Source organism: Ochotona curzoniae, unplaced genomic scaffold (genome assembly GCF_017591425.1).
Source record: "Ochotona curzoniae isolate NIBS_2020 unplaced genomic scaffold, NIBS_Ocur_1.0 scaffold_4701, whole genome shotgun sequence".
NCBI classification, from domain to species: domain Eukaryota; kingdom Metazoa; phylum Chordata; class Mammalia; order Lagomorpha; family Ochotonidae; genus Ochotona; species Ochotona curzoniae.
In genome coordinates, this window is record NW_024467122.1 from 75,209,015 (window position 1) to 75,224,374 (window position 15,360).

A 15,360-nucleotide genomic window follows, 5' to 3' on the forward strand; every position below is an offset into this window, starting at 1 on the left:
AGGCAGCGGAGGGTGGCTCAAAGCCTTGGGACCCTGCACCTGTGTGGGAGACCTGGAAAAAGCTCCTGGCTCCTGGTTTCAGATTGGCTCAGTTCCAACCACTGTGGTCATTTGTGGAGTGAATCAGCAGATGGAACATCTTTCTCTCCGTTTCTTCTCTGTAAATCTGCCTTTCCAATAAAATTAGCCTTATTTAAAATTTTTAAGAAATAGTGCCCAGTGCCATTGCCTAAATGCTAAAGTCCTCCCTTGAACGTGCCGGCATCCCATATGAGTGCTGGTTCGAATCCCAGCAGCTCCATTTCCCATCCAGCTCCCTGCTTGTGGCCTGGGAAAGCAGTTGAGGACGGCCCAAAGTCTTGGGAACCCACCCCTGCATGGCAGACCTGGAAGAAGCTCCTGGCTCCTGGCTTCGGATCAGCACAATGCCGGCCATTGCGGTCACTTTGGGAGTGAATCATCAAAAGGAAGATATTTCTCTCTGTCCCTCCTCCTTTCTATATATATCTATCTGACTTTAAATAAATAAATAAATACTAAAATTTTTAAGAAATAAAAATGAGTACCCATTATGTAGGACTCTCAGCTTTCTCTCTCTCCCTTTCCCAACCCCAAAGCAAGTCAGAGTAACAACCAGGAAATGGCAGAATTAGGTTTCTCTGTCCTTCAGAGGGACCCCCCCACCCCAATGTCTGAATTTGGAAGAGCCCAGCATCTCTGGCTGACAGAACTCTCTGGAAACCTGCTCCCATGGGGACAGTGTGAGAGAGACTGAACAGTGTGGGTGCAGGTGGCCAAGTGCCAGGGCCGGGCTTACACACTACCGCCTCAAGTAGAGGCAGATGTCAGCTAGAGAGAACCTTGGACAACGCTGAACCGAGTGTCCTGATCCATGGGGCACACACTGAGGCCCAGAGAGAGCAGTGCACCTGCCCACGATGGCAGAGCAGAGGGGTGGGTGTGGACCATCACCAATGGTGACGACAGGGACTGCCAAACCCTCCCTCCGGGCACTGCGTGGGCAGGAGCCACTCGGAGACAGTCCCCTTGCCCAGGGCTTTGCAGCCCACGTGTCTGGCTGCCCAGGGTGGGAGAGGAAGGCTGAGTTTGGCAGTGTGCCTGAGAAGGGCAGCTGTGGTACCTGTGCCCGAGCTCGTGGGCCACGGTGAAGGCCAGTGGCAGGCCTGTGTCCTCATTGATGTTGCAGCTGCGGTGCGGCTGGCACATTCCCGCCACGTGGGCCAGGCCCAGGGTCTCGCAGGGCCGGTTCATGGCCGCACATAGGTCCTTCCTGCAAGGACAGAGAGAAGCAGCCTCTGGTGGACCTAGCCCAGTGCCAGGGAGGACACCCGTGCCCCGCCGGCCTGGGGCACCTTTGTGGGTGTGGGAGCAGACCCGGGCATGGGAAACTTCGGCTATTCTCCCAGAAAGACTGTTTCCAGAAGCTGCCAGGCCCCTGCAGGGTGGACACTAACTCCACCTGGTGTTACTATGCCCCTTAGGATGCCCACATCAGAGTGCCCAGTGCCCATTCATGCCAGCCCTGGCAGGCAGCAGTGATGCCTCATGTCATTGGCTTCCAGGTTGTATTCCAGCTCCCCCAACCACTGTGGTTATTAGGCGAGTGAACCAGCAGGACCTCCTCTTGTCTGACACTCTCTGCCCCACGTCCCCTCCAGCTCCCTGCTAATGCTCCTGAGAAAACAGCAGTGGATGGCCCAAGTGCCTGGGCTCCTGTACCCATGGAAGACGCAGATGAAGCTCCTGGCTTCAGATTGGCCCAGCTACAACCATTGCAGTCATTTGGGGAGTCAGCCAGCAGATGGAATCCCTCTCTCTAATACTCTAAAAACCACGAGTCTTTTTGAGGGCAGGGTTGTGTCTGCTGTGCCTGGGATGTCCCCCTGCTCGGCAGTGACTGGTACCTGGTGAGCAGGATGGCAGTGTCATGGTGCAGGGGGTGCGTGTCCCCCTTCATGTTGATGCTTTTCTGCCACTTGCAGAAGCTCTTCAGGGTGTGGTCTGCATGGTGTGTGATCTTCAGATCCTCCTGGGGGCGGAGACAATGACTGCTCATGACGCGAGATGGCCAGGCTGGGTCCCGGCAGCTCCTGGCTCCACACCCAAGCAGCAGCAGCAGAGAGGGGAGTCAGCCAGCCAAGGACCAGGAGATGGATGGGGTGGGTGATGGAGAACATCTCGGCCAAGGAGCAAGGGCCCTGCTGAGTACTCTCACACCATACGTGAGGGGCAGGGAGCTGGAGCAGCTGCGTCACCTCTCACCTCTTCTTCCTCCAGCAGCACCAGGCGCACGACGGTGATATGAATGGGGTTCCCGATGCTGGGATCATGAAACAGGCCGGCCACCTGTCCACACAAGCAGGACACAGGCTGTTGGCATCCACCCACCCAGGAGTGGGGGAGAGACATGCATGCTTGCACTTGTTACACACACAAACTTGTTACACACGTGACCATGATGCACACTTGATGTCATGTCAGCGTCCCCTATGCACATGTGTACACACACACACATCCCCGACCTAGGCAGGACAAGCAGGCCTCCCAGGCCTGTCCTGTGCATGTCTAGGATTTGCTTCTGAGGCCCAGCCCCTCCCCCCACGAGGATGGCCAACAGCAGTTCCAGGCTCCAAACGCTGGTTTCCTGGTCCATCCCAGCTACCTCTGGGGAGGCGCACACTAGCCCCGCGGTGCGGCAAGAGACTCAGGAAGCACCAGGGGACATGCACAGGCCCATTCCTCTGCTGCCCTGTACTTCCAGGGAAGGCCACTTGGGGGCTCCTTACTGAACCACCCACCCCCAGAGATGGAAGGGGCCCGGGAAGTCCTTAGAACAAGCAGAGGCCAGGAGCCATGCTGTGACACAGCATGCAAAGCCACCACCTGCGACATCAGCATCCCATTTGGGCACCGGTTTATATCCTGGCTTTCCTCTTCCAAACCCATCAGGGGACACCCCATCTGGGTAGGGATGGACAACTGAACTTGGCATCAGCTTCAGCAGCAAGAGGAAATACGCCTGAGGATAAGGGGCAGGTGCTTGGCCCAGTGATAAGAGAGTCTGAGTCACACATCCATGTCACCGGGTTTGAGTCCCAACTCCCTACTCCAGCTTCATGCTAGTGCAGATCCAGGGAGGCACCCATGGGGACAGACAGGAACAGTGATGGTTCACACGACTGCACTTCTGCCACCCACATGGGAGACCAGGCTGTATAGGAAGGTTCCCGGCTTTGGGCCAGCTTTGGGCACAACCCAACCCCAACTATTGTAGCCATCTGAAAAGTGGACCAGCAGATGGATACTCCCACTCACTGTCTCGCAAATAAATGACACAAATAAAAAGTAAGAATAAAGGGGCCCAGCACGGTGGCCTCGTGGCTAAAGTCCTCGCTTTAAACATGCCGGAATCCCACATGGGCGCCGGTTCTAATCCCAGCAGCTCCACTTCCCATACAGCTCCGTGCTTGTGGCCTGGGAAAGCAGTCAAGGACGGCTCAAAGCCCTGGGACTCTGCACTCATGTGGGAGACCCAGAAGAGGCTCCTAGCTTCGGATTGGCACAGCTCCAGCCATTGTGGCCGCTCGGCGAGTGAATCAGTGGACGGAAGATCTTCCTCTCTATCTCTCTCCTCCTTTGTGTATATCTGACTTTGCAATAAAAATAAATAAATCTTAAAAAAAAATAATAAGAATAAAAAAAGACCTGAGGGAGCCTAGCGCAGTAGCTCATTAGCTAAAGTCCTTGCCTTACATGCGCCGAGATCCTATATGGGCTCTGGTTTGTGTCCCAGATACTCTACTTCCCTTCCAGCTTCCTGCTTGTGGCCTGAGAAATCAGTCAAGGATGGCCCAAAGCCTTGGGACCTTGTACCCATGTGGGAGACCCAGAAGCTCCTGGCTCCTGGCTTGGAATTGGCTCAGTTCCAGCCATTGTGGCTGCTTAGGAAGTGAATCAGTGGATGAAAAATCTTTGTCTCTCCTTTTCTCTGTAATTCTGACTTTCCAAAAATAATAAACCTTTAAAAAATTAAATTCAATTTAAAAAGACCTGTGGTTGGCAATGTGACATAGTAGGCTAAGCCTCTACCTGAGGCGCCAGTATCCCATATGGGCACCAGTTCAAGTTCTGGCTGCGCCACTTCCAATTCAGCCCTCTGATTATGTCCTGGGAAAGCAGTGGAGGATGGCTTAAATCCTTGAGACACTGCACCCATGTGGGAGACCCAGAAGAAGCTGCTGGTTCCTGGCTCTTGGCTTTAGAATGGCTCTACCATTTCGGTCATTTGGGGAATGAACCAGTGGTTGGAAGATCTTTCTCTCCATCTGTCCTCTTTATAAACCTGCCTTTCCAATAATAATAAATAAACATTTTAAAAAATAAAGACCCGCTGAACTCCTAACCCACAGCACTCAAGGTTAAGGACAGTTTAGCACCCCCATAAGCTTTTCCCTCAATTCTCCAGGGAAAACAAAAGCCAGGAGGTACCTAGGAGACCCCAGAGGGAGGCAGAATCACCCGAGGTTGGCCAGTGCCCCCAGAGGTTGTTCACTAATGGCTGAGGTCAGTGACATCTGGGGAAGTTGAATCCCATTCTGGTGCTGGCCCAAGGCCAGGAGGGGCAGTGTTGGCAAAAAGTGCAGGAGAGGGGGAGGTGGTGTCAGTGAGCTGACAGTAGAACAGGAGCTCCCCTAAAAAGGCCTGGGACCTCAGAGAGCACAAGGACAACTGGGGGGCCGGCCACAGCTTGCTGGGCACCTGTCTCGCTGCTCTGCAGACGGCCAGCTGCCTGAGCACTGACACTCAGAGCCCAATGTGACTCCCAGGGGCCACTGGTGAACAGGAAGTAAGCCTGGCTGGGGGTGGCAGGGCGGGGAGGGGGGCTGTGCAAGGCCAGGGGCTGCAGCAGCAGACTCCGACTTTGCCCAGCAGGGGGCGCCCTTGTCACCAATGCTGATCTGGCCCAGCACAGGGAGTGCTTATGAACGCTGAGCAGGCTGGCAATAAAAACCAGGCCCTGACCAGGGCCCAGGATTGTCCGGCAGGTAAAAACCCGTGTGTGCAAGTGAGGGTCTAGAACAGAAAAGGCAGGGAGAAGCCAGGCGTTGGAGCAAGAGGCCTGACCCCTGTTGCCCAGGGGGTGCTGTGTGGGTCATACTCTACCCAGGACACTTGAAAAACAGGTGAGAGATGCCCTGGGCAGCTTCTGCCAAGTGCCTGGTCCTGCAGATTGAGCTCCCCCCACCCGCCCCCTCCTTCCCCAAGGGATGAGGGCTAGAAGGAGAGGACCTTGGGGCCTGTGCACTTGGTCATGACCCTGCAGTTCAGCAACAGCTCCCACGCAGAAGCCAAGCCACCGGAGGGTCCCTCCTGGCCAGTGATGTTGGAGGTCTCCAATGCCAGGCCAGAGGCTATGGGTTTTACTCCATCAGAGTCTGGAGCCGGCAGGGGTCATGGCCAAGTTGGGGAAGAAATGGCCTAGCAGGTGGCGAGCAGCCCTTCTCTCCCTCCCAGCCCCTTGACTACCCATTCACTGCAAGGGTCGCAGAGGGGACTTCCTTTAGGGTTACAAGCAGGTGACTGGCACCATCACACCCCTCACGGTGCCCTTGACCGTCCTGCTTGCCAGGAGTTGGTCTGTCATAGGCTTCCACGAGGCTGAGGGAAGCAACTGCACAGCCTGGGGACTCACACCTGCCCAGCCAGGGTGGGAGTCTGGCTCCAGAGTCAACTCTGGGAATCGCCAGTCCCTCTCAGCCACACTGTCACCCCCACCTCCAACATTACCCAGGGACACCTGGGACACTTGGGCTCCCACTGGGACCAAAGCCTTGCCTCTTCTCATGACCTGGGCAAGCCACTCACCCGGGGGTCCAGAGACTCACGGCCCTGCAAGGTACATCTGCCATCCTACCTAAGCGGCTTGCCCTGTGTCACCAAGCAGAGGGGACCACAACACGGAGCAGATCCTTGGAGCTCCGAGGTGTGTGCATGTCCCAGGAAGGGCCCATCCGACATGGCGTAGGCCCTAAGATAGACGAGGGAGCTTGTCTACAAACTCCCCATCTCAAAAAACACCAGTTGAGCCAGCTAGGCGGGGTGACACATCCAATGCTTGCCTGAGCTGCCTCATCCTGCATCCGTTCCTGGACGCTCAGGAGCTCGGCGCTTGGCCCTGAACCCGCACCTGCCCTCCAGCCCAGGCCTCACCATGTTCATGATGGTCAGCACGTAGCGCTCCACCTGCGGCTGACCGTGGTACTCCACCATCTTGGCATCAGCCACCACCAGGGTCTCCACCCACTTCTCCTTACTGACCGAGCGCTGGTGCAGGCGCCTCGGCCGCTGCCGCCACCACTGCTGCCGCTGCTCCCATCGCTCCCGTCGGGGCTCCGTCTCTGGGGATGCTGTCAGGTGTGGGGGAACGGGGGTCAGCTATAAGTAGCTTGGCCCAGGAACGGCTCCAGGACCCTCCCCAATGAGCTTGGGGACCACCTCTGGCCATGGGACCACAGGAAGTGATCTAGCTTCCCCACTTCCTGGCTCTACCCCAAACCTGCACTATGTGACCTGTCCAACTAGTTCCTATCTTCAGCCTGGACACAGGCATTTGGGGAGTGAGTCAGTGGATGGATGACCTGTCTCTCTTTCTCCTACCCCAGAGCTGAAAACAAAGTAACTCACCTTGCACACCACAGGTGCTTGGAGCCTGGGAGTCACTGGGCACGGCCCGCTTCTTGGGAGCTTGGCGCTTGTACACCACATGGGGCTGGGCACGGCCAGGTCGGACTGGGGCCCCAGGCAGTGGCTCAATGAAGTAGTCCTCCTGTGAGAGCCGGAACACACCTTGCTGGGGAGTCGGGGGGAGCACCAGGTCACACAGATGCAAGCACGGGGCTTGCTCTCTGTCTGCCTACCCTGCCAGGCCTGCCCCTTGTTGGCCCTCACTCACTCAGTGCCTGCTGCTGGCTTCGGAGTGGAGCCCCAGGGGCCATGTCCTTTCTCCCCAGGATGCTGCTCCACCCTCCCACCCCAAGACATCTGAGTCATGGATCTGTGCCCAAGCTGGCATCACCCGGATGACAGGGTGTGGTAGCCGAGGCCCAGTCCCACCTCTTTTGCACACTGCCCATCTTTGGCCACCGTGCCCCTCCCAGGCGTCTTGTGTGTGTGTGTGTGGGGGGGGGGGTTGCTGGGAGTACACCATTCACACCCCTCAGGCCTCCCAAGCCCCACTCTCTAAGCAGAGAGGCCAAAGGTGGTAGGGGTGAAGTGCCTTATCCCATCGTCACAGGAGCAGCCATGTCCAGCACATGGGCAGGGGAGCCCACCGGGCCGCAGACAGCCTCCAGAACCAACTTTAAGCCAGAAGGCACACTCGGGCGGTGAGGCGCCCCTGCCAAGCCCTAAAGTGTATCTGCAGGGTAAGGCTGAGAACACAGATCCCCATCTCACACACACACACACACACACACACACACACACACACACACACACACACACACGGTGGCACGCACCAGGCCGTCGCAGGCGCTGATGGCTGCCAGGCCGCCCTCCAGCTCCGGGTCCTGCACCTCTCCCAGCAGGTGGCAGGCAGGGGCATGGGCACGGATGTGCGCGCGCTGCAGGCCTCCACGCCGGCGCGTCTCGCTCACGAAGCCGGGCGCCAGCAGGTGCGGGTTAGCGGTCAGGTTGAAGCGCAGCTCGCGCCCGCGGTACTGCAGCTCGTAGAAGGTGGGCACGGCGCGGCGTCCGGATGAGTCGGACACGTCACGCTTGCGCAGAGCACGCGGCCACAGCTCGTAGGACAAGAAGGAACCGCCCGCGTCCACGCGCACCGGGTGCACGATGTCCAGCGCCGCCCTGCCCTCGGTTGTGGGCTCTGCGGGAAGATAGACAGGGGCAGCGTGTGGCTCAGGGACAGACTCGGGGTCCTGCTGGCAGCTGGGGATCAAAGTGTTATGAATTGAAATCCTCAGCGCTATTTGCCCTGCCACGTCACCACTCGTAAATTTACAGGTGTCTCTGCTTCCACTCTTGTCCCCTTCCGCTACCCTGTCGTAACTTCCCTCCCTCGCCCCAATCTCACCACCCTGAGCACAGAAATCAGAATTCGCTCCAAGCCAGTCTCAGTCCAGTGGCAGGCACTGTGGTTTAACACACCCCTATTTAGACAGAACCTGGGGGGCAGTAGTGATGGCTCAGCCTGTTGGGTGCCTCCCACCCACGTGGGAACCCCGACAGAGCCAGGCTCTTGGGGCTCTGAATCTTCACCTCTCCATTTAAAGAGGGGGCATTTTTTTTTTCAATTTTGAATTTTCTGATACAATTATGTAGGGTCTGAGATACCCCCTACCCCAATTCCCACCCCACAAGAGGGGGCAATGTTTTTTTTTGTTGTTGTTGTTTTTTTTAGAAATGAGATGGGAAGAGTTCATTTCTTTTTTTTTTTTAAGATTTATTTATTTATAGAAAGTCAGATATATATAGAGGAGGAGAGACAGAGAGGAAGATCTTCCATCTGATGATTCACTCCCCAAGTGAGCCCAACGGCCGATGCTATGCCTCCCTGCACCTGCATGGGAGGAGGCTCCTGACTCCTGGCTTCAGATCAGCTCAGCTCTGGCCGGTGTGGTCACTTGGGGAGTGAATCAATGGATAGAAGATCTTCCTCTCTGCCTCTTTCCAATAAAAATAAAATAAATCTTAAAAAGTCCAACTCCCAGGCTCCCCCACCCTCTTCACACAGTGGTCTAACATACGGTATCACTTAACATTCCCCTGATTTTTCTACATGTGTTTTCCTTTCTCCTCCCCACGTAGACCCCAGGAGAGCAAGGATCTTAGTCTCCTCTACAAGAGACGTTGAGAGGCCAGGAGAAGTGTCTGCATTTGGCCGTTTCTCGGTACGGAACGGGTACAGTACAGGAACTTTGGCTCAGGAGGCGGGCTGAGGACTAAAGGAGCTAAGCTGCCGCAGACAGAGGTGCCTGGAACCCAGGGCCTTTCTGCTTCGTACTTATCCAGGGATACGGACCCTTCCCAAAGTAACTTTTTGAAATTTTATTTATTTGAAAAGAGAGAGCAACAAAAGAAGGGGACACAGTAAGATCATCCATCCACTGACTCACTCCTCAAACACCTGCAATAGGCAGGGGTGGGCCAGGCCAAAGGCAGGGTCTAGAAACTCCATCCAGTCCTCCCACATGGACATCCATCCTCTACTGCTTTTTCCAGGTACGTGAGCAGAACGGAATCAGAAAGTGGAGTAGCTGGGACTCAAACTGGCACTCCAGTTTAGGAGCCGACTAAGCCATCCTCAAAATAATATTTTTAAATGCACACAATAAAGCACATAGGAACACCAAGGAAATTGGTTATACTGATAATTATTGGGGCCAGTACTGTGGTGTGGTAAGCTAAGCCTCTGTCTGTGGTGCTGCCAGCATTCAACACAGATGCCAGTTTGTGTCCTGCCTATCACCATTTCCCATCCAGCTCCCTGCTTGTGGCCTGGGAAAGCAGACAAGGACGGCCCAAAGCCTTGGGACCCTGTACCTGCATAGCAGACCCAGAAGAAGCTCCTGGCTCTGGATCAGCTCAGCTCCAGCCATTGCTGCCACTTGGGGAGTGAATCAGCAGATGGAAGATCTTCCTCTCTGTATATCTGACTTCCCAATAAAAGTAAATATTAAAAAATAAAAAGATAGAAAGACAAAGGTACCAACCATAGTGATTTTCAGGTCATCCTTTGCTTTTTCCTTTTATTTATCTTTTTTAAAAAAATTTATTTAAAAAATGATTTATTTTTATTGGAAATACAGATCAGATTTATGGAGAGACAGAGAGAAACATCTTCCATCTACTGGTTCATTCCACAAGTTGCCACAATAGCCAAAGCTGACATCCAAAGCCAGGAGCTAGGAGCTTCTCCCGGGTCTTCCATGCTGGTGCAGGGTCCCAAGGCTTTGGGCCGTCCTCGACTGCTTTCCCAGGCCACAAGCAGGGAGCTGGATGGGAAGTGGAGCAGCTGGGTCATGAATCAGCGCCCATATGGGGACCTGGTGCTTGCAAGCTGAGCATTTAGCCATCGAGCCTTTGCTCCGGGCCCTTCTCCTTTTATTTTGAAACAGAGGCAGATTTTTCTGCCCACTGGTTCAACCCCAAGGTGCCTGGCACAGTTGAACTATGGAGTTTGTAACTCAGTCTCCATCTCCCACATGGGTGGCAGGGACCCAAGTGCTTGGACCATCCCCTGCTGCCTCCCAGACTATGCATTAGTCAAAAGCTATATTGGGAGCAGAGTAGCCAGGACTTGAACCGGGCAGTCACCCGCTTAGCACACGACTGCTGCACCTGCTCTAGTTAAGGTTGAAGCTATAGCAAGTGCAGACTCTACTTCAGGGTACCTGCAGCAGGCACCTGGCACAGCAATGAAGTCACCACTCTGGATGCTAGCTCCCTGTGAATGTGCGGCCTGAGAGGCAGCAAATGGTGGGTGGCTCCAGTCTTTAGGCCCCCGTTAACCCATGTGGGAAGTGGTGACTGAGTTATGGCTCCGTCTGGGACACTGCACTGTGCCCACCACTGCCCCAGCAGTGCAGGTCACAAAGGGCTGTCTCTAGGAGCCATAAGCCACGTTGGCTGGGCAGACTCTGCCCAGCACTGGGCAAGTCCCCCCATCATTGAGGGGAACAGGGGAGGCATGAATGCAAAAACATTCCAGACTGAATAAGAACCCCTTAAAGGAGCAAGCATTTGTCACAGTGGTTACATCACTACTTGGGACACCCATCTCCTGTATTAGAGTTCCTGGTTCGAGTCCTGGCTCTTCCACTTCCAACCCAGCTTCCTGGTAATGTGTACACCGGAAGCAGCAGGGGACGATGGCTTAGACATGAGTCCCTGCCACCCATGATGGAAGCGTGGACTGAGATCCAGGCTTCTGCCCAACTCTGCCCCAGCTGTGACAGGCAAAGAAGGAATGAATCAGTAGATGCAAGGCTCTGTCTGCCTTACACATAAAATGCAAAGAAAAACTATTATTAAAACAAGCAAACAAACAAACCCACAGAATTTCTTCAAAACAAGTTCCCAGGCCTGCTGTCGGGACTCACTGACTCAGCATCTCCAGGAAACGGGACTAAGTCAGGGCCCTGGGGAGGCTGGGAAATCCCCCGGGGAGTGACCTTGGTCAATCATGAGCAGTACCTGCACAGCTCTGAAAAACAGCAGGTGGCCAGGGCTGGGGAGTGGGCACCACCGTACTCTCAGTCATTTTCCTGATGGGACCATGCAGGGGACAGGGCAGGGGTGGAGGAGGACACGAGAGGGACGGATACTCAGAAGCTGGCGGGCTACATGCTTGAAGGAGACTTCCTTGCCCGGATACCCTAATAAGGGCATTGGAGATTAGCCCAGCACCAGCTCCGCCTGCGGACGGACGTGTGGGGGTCAGTTTGTCACTGTTTGTTTGCTTGCTTTGGCTGGTATAGATATCGGAAAGCATTTTGATCAGTGGCTCACACTGCTGTAGCATGTGGATATGTCCCTCCAAAGCTCCTGCCACCCCCGTCCGGGCCTTCCTGCCACCTGGCACCAGCGCAGCCACCCAGCCAGGTCCCCATGAGAGGGCTGTGCTCCCTGGGGCACATCCCTCCACCCTTTTCCACTGCTGCGACTCAGTGCTGCTCCTGTGGCTTTCCCTGGCTGAAGGTTAGAGTCTCTTACAGGAATCGGAAGGTCAGAGAAAGAGAGGGACCAACAGGTGCCATCCCACCTCTGCCCCAATCTCATCTGTTTCTGTGATTCCTTGCCTTGTCCAACATGACCTATGGAGGTCTCCCAAGTCCAGGAACTGGCCCTCCCCATGGAGACGCGAGCCTGAGGCTCTCGCGACACCCTAGAACAGCGCAGGGATGCACCAAGGAGCGGCTGCTGTGTGGGAATGCTGAGCCAAGGTGAGGAATGCACGCAAGGTGAGAACTTTAGCTACCTGGCTACCGTTCCAGGCCCTCATATTTTGCTTTGTTCTATGTTAACTTTCAGAGTGGACACCTGTTTTGCCATCAAAATATTTCCACAGAGGATTGAGCTAAAATACAAGCAAATCGGACCCAGCACGGTGGCCTAGCATCTAAAGTCCTCACCTTGAACGAGCCGGGATACCATACATGTGCCAGATCTAGTCTCGACGGTCCCACTTCCCATCCAGCTCCCTGCTTGTGGCCTGGGAAAGCCGCCGAGGACGGCCCAAAGCCTTGGGACCCTGCACCCACGGGGAAGACCGGGAAGAAACTCCTGCTTCTGGCTTCAGATTGGCTCAGCTCTAGCCATTGTGGCCGCTTGGGGCGTGAATCATTGGACGGAAGATCTTCCTCTCTGTCTCTCCTCTCTATATATCTGACTTTGTAATAAAAATAAATAAATGTTTTTTTTAAAAAATACAAGCAAATCTCAGCTGTTTGTAGATGGCAAGGGTAGAGACCTGGGTGGCTGAAATCTGGGTGGCCCCCAAAAAACCCACCCTGCTAGTTTCACGTGATAATTGCATGTTTCAGTTTGGTGTGGACAGGGCTAAAGCAGGACTGCTTGGCGGAGCCCGGGCAAATTTCCTCTGGCTGGATTTGGCTCCTGTCACACCATGCAGTAAATACTTGGGATATCATCTCTGAGCGACAGAACTGCCATGTTGGAGTTTCTCCCAGAGAGATGTCAGTGTGGCCTTTACTTCAATCTATCAAGAACCCGAGTTATAGACCAGAACTTCAAAAGACCTGCAGCTCACACCACAGAGGAGAAATAAACTGGGGTGGTGTGTGCGTTTGTGTGGCGTGTTCCCTGTGCCAGCCGCTGGCATGTACACAGAGTGCCTGCGTGCAAGGCCACATAGGGGGCAGGCGAGTCGAGTCATCACCGGGTCCCAGCAAGTCCCTGGTGGGGAAAAGCCCAGGCTATATGTGCCCCAGGAAGCGACCCGCGGCTATGCCTTCTGGTCTCAAAGACAGCAGCATTCAGTGGTAAGGATGGAGGGTTCAGTTCCTGCGCTCTGAAGACAGTGACAGAGGGACCACCGAAGGAGGTCCCTGGCTGGTTTCTACCCACCCCACATAAAAACCCAGCAGTTACAAGTGGCACAATCTATCTTTCCTCCTTCTGGGTCTGCCCGGCCAGCTCGTGGGAATCAAGTCCATTGCAGGGCACCAAGCAAGTGACAGACACCCCTGTGGTCCACCACCTCCCACATTTTTCTCCCAGTGGCCACCCAAGTTCCGAGACCACGTCCCTGCTCCCTCACTTGCATCACCTGGCTCACCCAGAAGTGCCCACTTCTGGGGTGGGGGGTGGAGGAAGGAAACCCAGACTTTTTGCCACCTGCCCACCCGATCCCGCAGTTCCCATACCGGACCAGTCCATCACATGCCTTGCAGGGTGGTGGCGAAAGCCCAAGAAACGAGTGAGGCTGGCATCCAGCACGTGCCCATTAAACCCGGTTCCCTCTCCTTTCCAGCCAGTTTCCATCCCGACTCTGGTGGACACGCCCTCGTCCATCCAGCCCGGGCGATTTTGAGACGCATAAGCCACACACAAGCCCATTCCCACCCCTTGCCGTGCTCAGCAACCGAATCTCCTGGGCTGAGGTTGCCCCGGGGACGCCCGCACACCCTACTACCCCCTCCCCCCTCGGCGGAATTCGGAATTCGTGCATCCTTCCTGCGCTAGCCGGCTCACGCTCTTCCTCCCCTACCAAACCTTCCGATGGCCTCGCCCTCAGGGGTTCTCCGTACCGGACCATCCGACCCATCCCCACTGCCCCCCTGGGCTCCTCTGAGTGTATTTCCAGGCTCGCCGTCGCGCCGGCAGCAGCAGTCTGGATGCGTGCCACGGGATCGTGGTGTGGAAGCCGGTCCACCGGGGCTGAGAGAGTTAACCCGGGGCCGCGGAAAGACGCTCCGGCCCCCGCGCTCCATTCCCGGCGCCTTCACACTTCGGGGGGAGGGAACAGGCAGGAAGTGCAAGCGCTGCGCGAGACCCGGCCCCCCGCGCCGCCGCCGAGGGCCCGGCCCGGTGGGTTCGGGGTCCCGGGCGCGCCCTGGACCTCGGCGTGTGGCCCCAGCGGGCAGCGCCCTGGGCAGCCCGCGCTCGGGGCTCTGTGCACCCAGAGGGCGAGAAGTCGGGCCAACGGCGCTGCGTCCAGCGCGCGCGGGACCGCAGAGGGGCGCGCATTGCTGCACCCGCCGGCCAAGTGCGAGCAGGCAGAGCGCAGGAGGCTTCTTCCAGGCCACAGGCATGGTCGACAACCAAGTCTGGGTCTTGGGCAGGTTTGCTCCCCGGCCCGCCCGACCGCCCGCCGATCCCCTAAGCGAGAGGGCAGCGGGAAGCGGGAATGCCACTAGCGGCTCCAGGTCGAGAGCAGCGCGGGGTCTGCAGGGGTAAGAGGGGGCTACCCCGAGGCCGAGAAGGGGCGGCCACCCACCTGGTGCGAGTCCGGAGGCGCCGTGCGCCAGGGCGCAGAGGAACAGCAGCAGTGGGCGCAGAGGCGGCGCGGGGCGGCGGGGACTCGGGCCGCCGGGCATGGCCGGGGCCGGGCGGCCGCCGGGCGACCCCACGCACGCGCTCTCGTCCGTCCCGTCCGGTGGCTGCCCGGTCCCCGGTTCGGCTCAGGACATACCGGGCCCCGCCTGCGTTGCCGCGCCTCAGTGTCCCCGGCTCCGACTCGGGCCCGGCGGGCTGCTGCGCTCGGTCGGTCCGCCGGCAACAAAGACTGCAAGGACCGCCCCTCCGGCCGGCAGCAGAGGCAAAGAAAAGACGAGAGAGCGAGAAGAAGAGAAAGAAAGAAAGGCGGGGAGTAGAGGGGGGGACGCGGGTGCCGGCCCCGCCCCTCGGGCTCCTGCCCCCGCCCCGCAACCGCCCCCCGCCCCGCCCCGCCGGCTTGCCCAGCTCTGGGGCTGGACCCGCGACGGACCTCCGACTGCCCGCCGGCCCAGGGCGCCCTCTGGCGGCAGAGTCGGACGGGCCGCGAAGCTCCCCAGCCCCCCAAAAATATGGAATTTCTGCTGGATAGCGAAGGCATCCTTGGGTGGACCCCTCCCAGGCCAGCCAGGGCCGCAGGAGGACTCTGGAGGGTTCAAGGTCATCTAGACCTCTGCATGGAGCAGATCACAGCACAGCGTCCTGTCCACACCCCGGCCGTGCCTAGGGGCCTGCCTAGGGCCAGCGCCCCGTAAGTTCTCAGCCAGGGACCTCCTGGGGACCTGGAGGCCAGCCAACGGCCAACGCTAGCCTCACATCCCGCGCCAGACTCCGCCTCAAACACCGGCCATCTGTCCTTCGTGGCCC

At 57.0% G+C, this 15,360-nt stretch overlaps 1 protein-coding gene across 1 annotated transcript in view; it reads right to left on the bottom strand.

Annotated features, from left to right (window-relative positions):
• ADAMTS7 (ADAM metallopeptidase with thrombospondin type 1 motif 7) overlaps positions 1–14,597 on the bottom strand; it is a 33,933-nt gene extending 19,336 nt beyond the window's left edge. The window contains exons 1-7 of the mRNA XM_040968468.1: positions 14,498–14,597; positions 7,539–7,903; positions 6,706–6,871; positions 6,232–6,428; positions 2,284–2,367; positions 1,926–2,050; positions 1,142–1,291 (exon numbers count right to left, since the gene is read on the bottom strand). Of these exons, the coding sequence (XP_040824402.1) occupies positions 1,142–1,291; positions 1,926–2,050; positions 2,284–2,367; positions 6,232–6,428; positions 6,706–6,871; positions 7,539–7,903; positions 14,498–14,597 (1,187 nt within the window). The remainder of the gene's footprint in view (positions 1–1,141; positions 1,292–1,925; positions 2,051–2,283; positions 2,368–6,231; positions 6,429–6,705; positions 6,872–7,538; positions 7,904–14,497) is intronic.
• Positions 14,598–15,360: the final 763 nt, after the last annotated feature.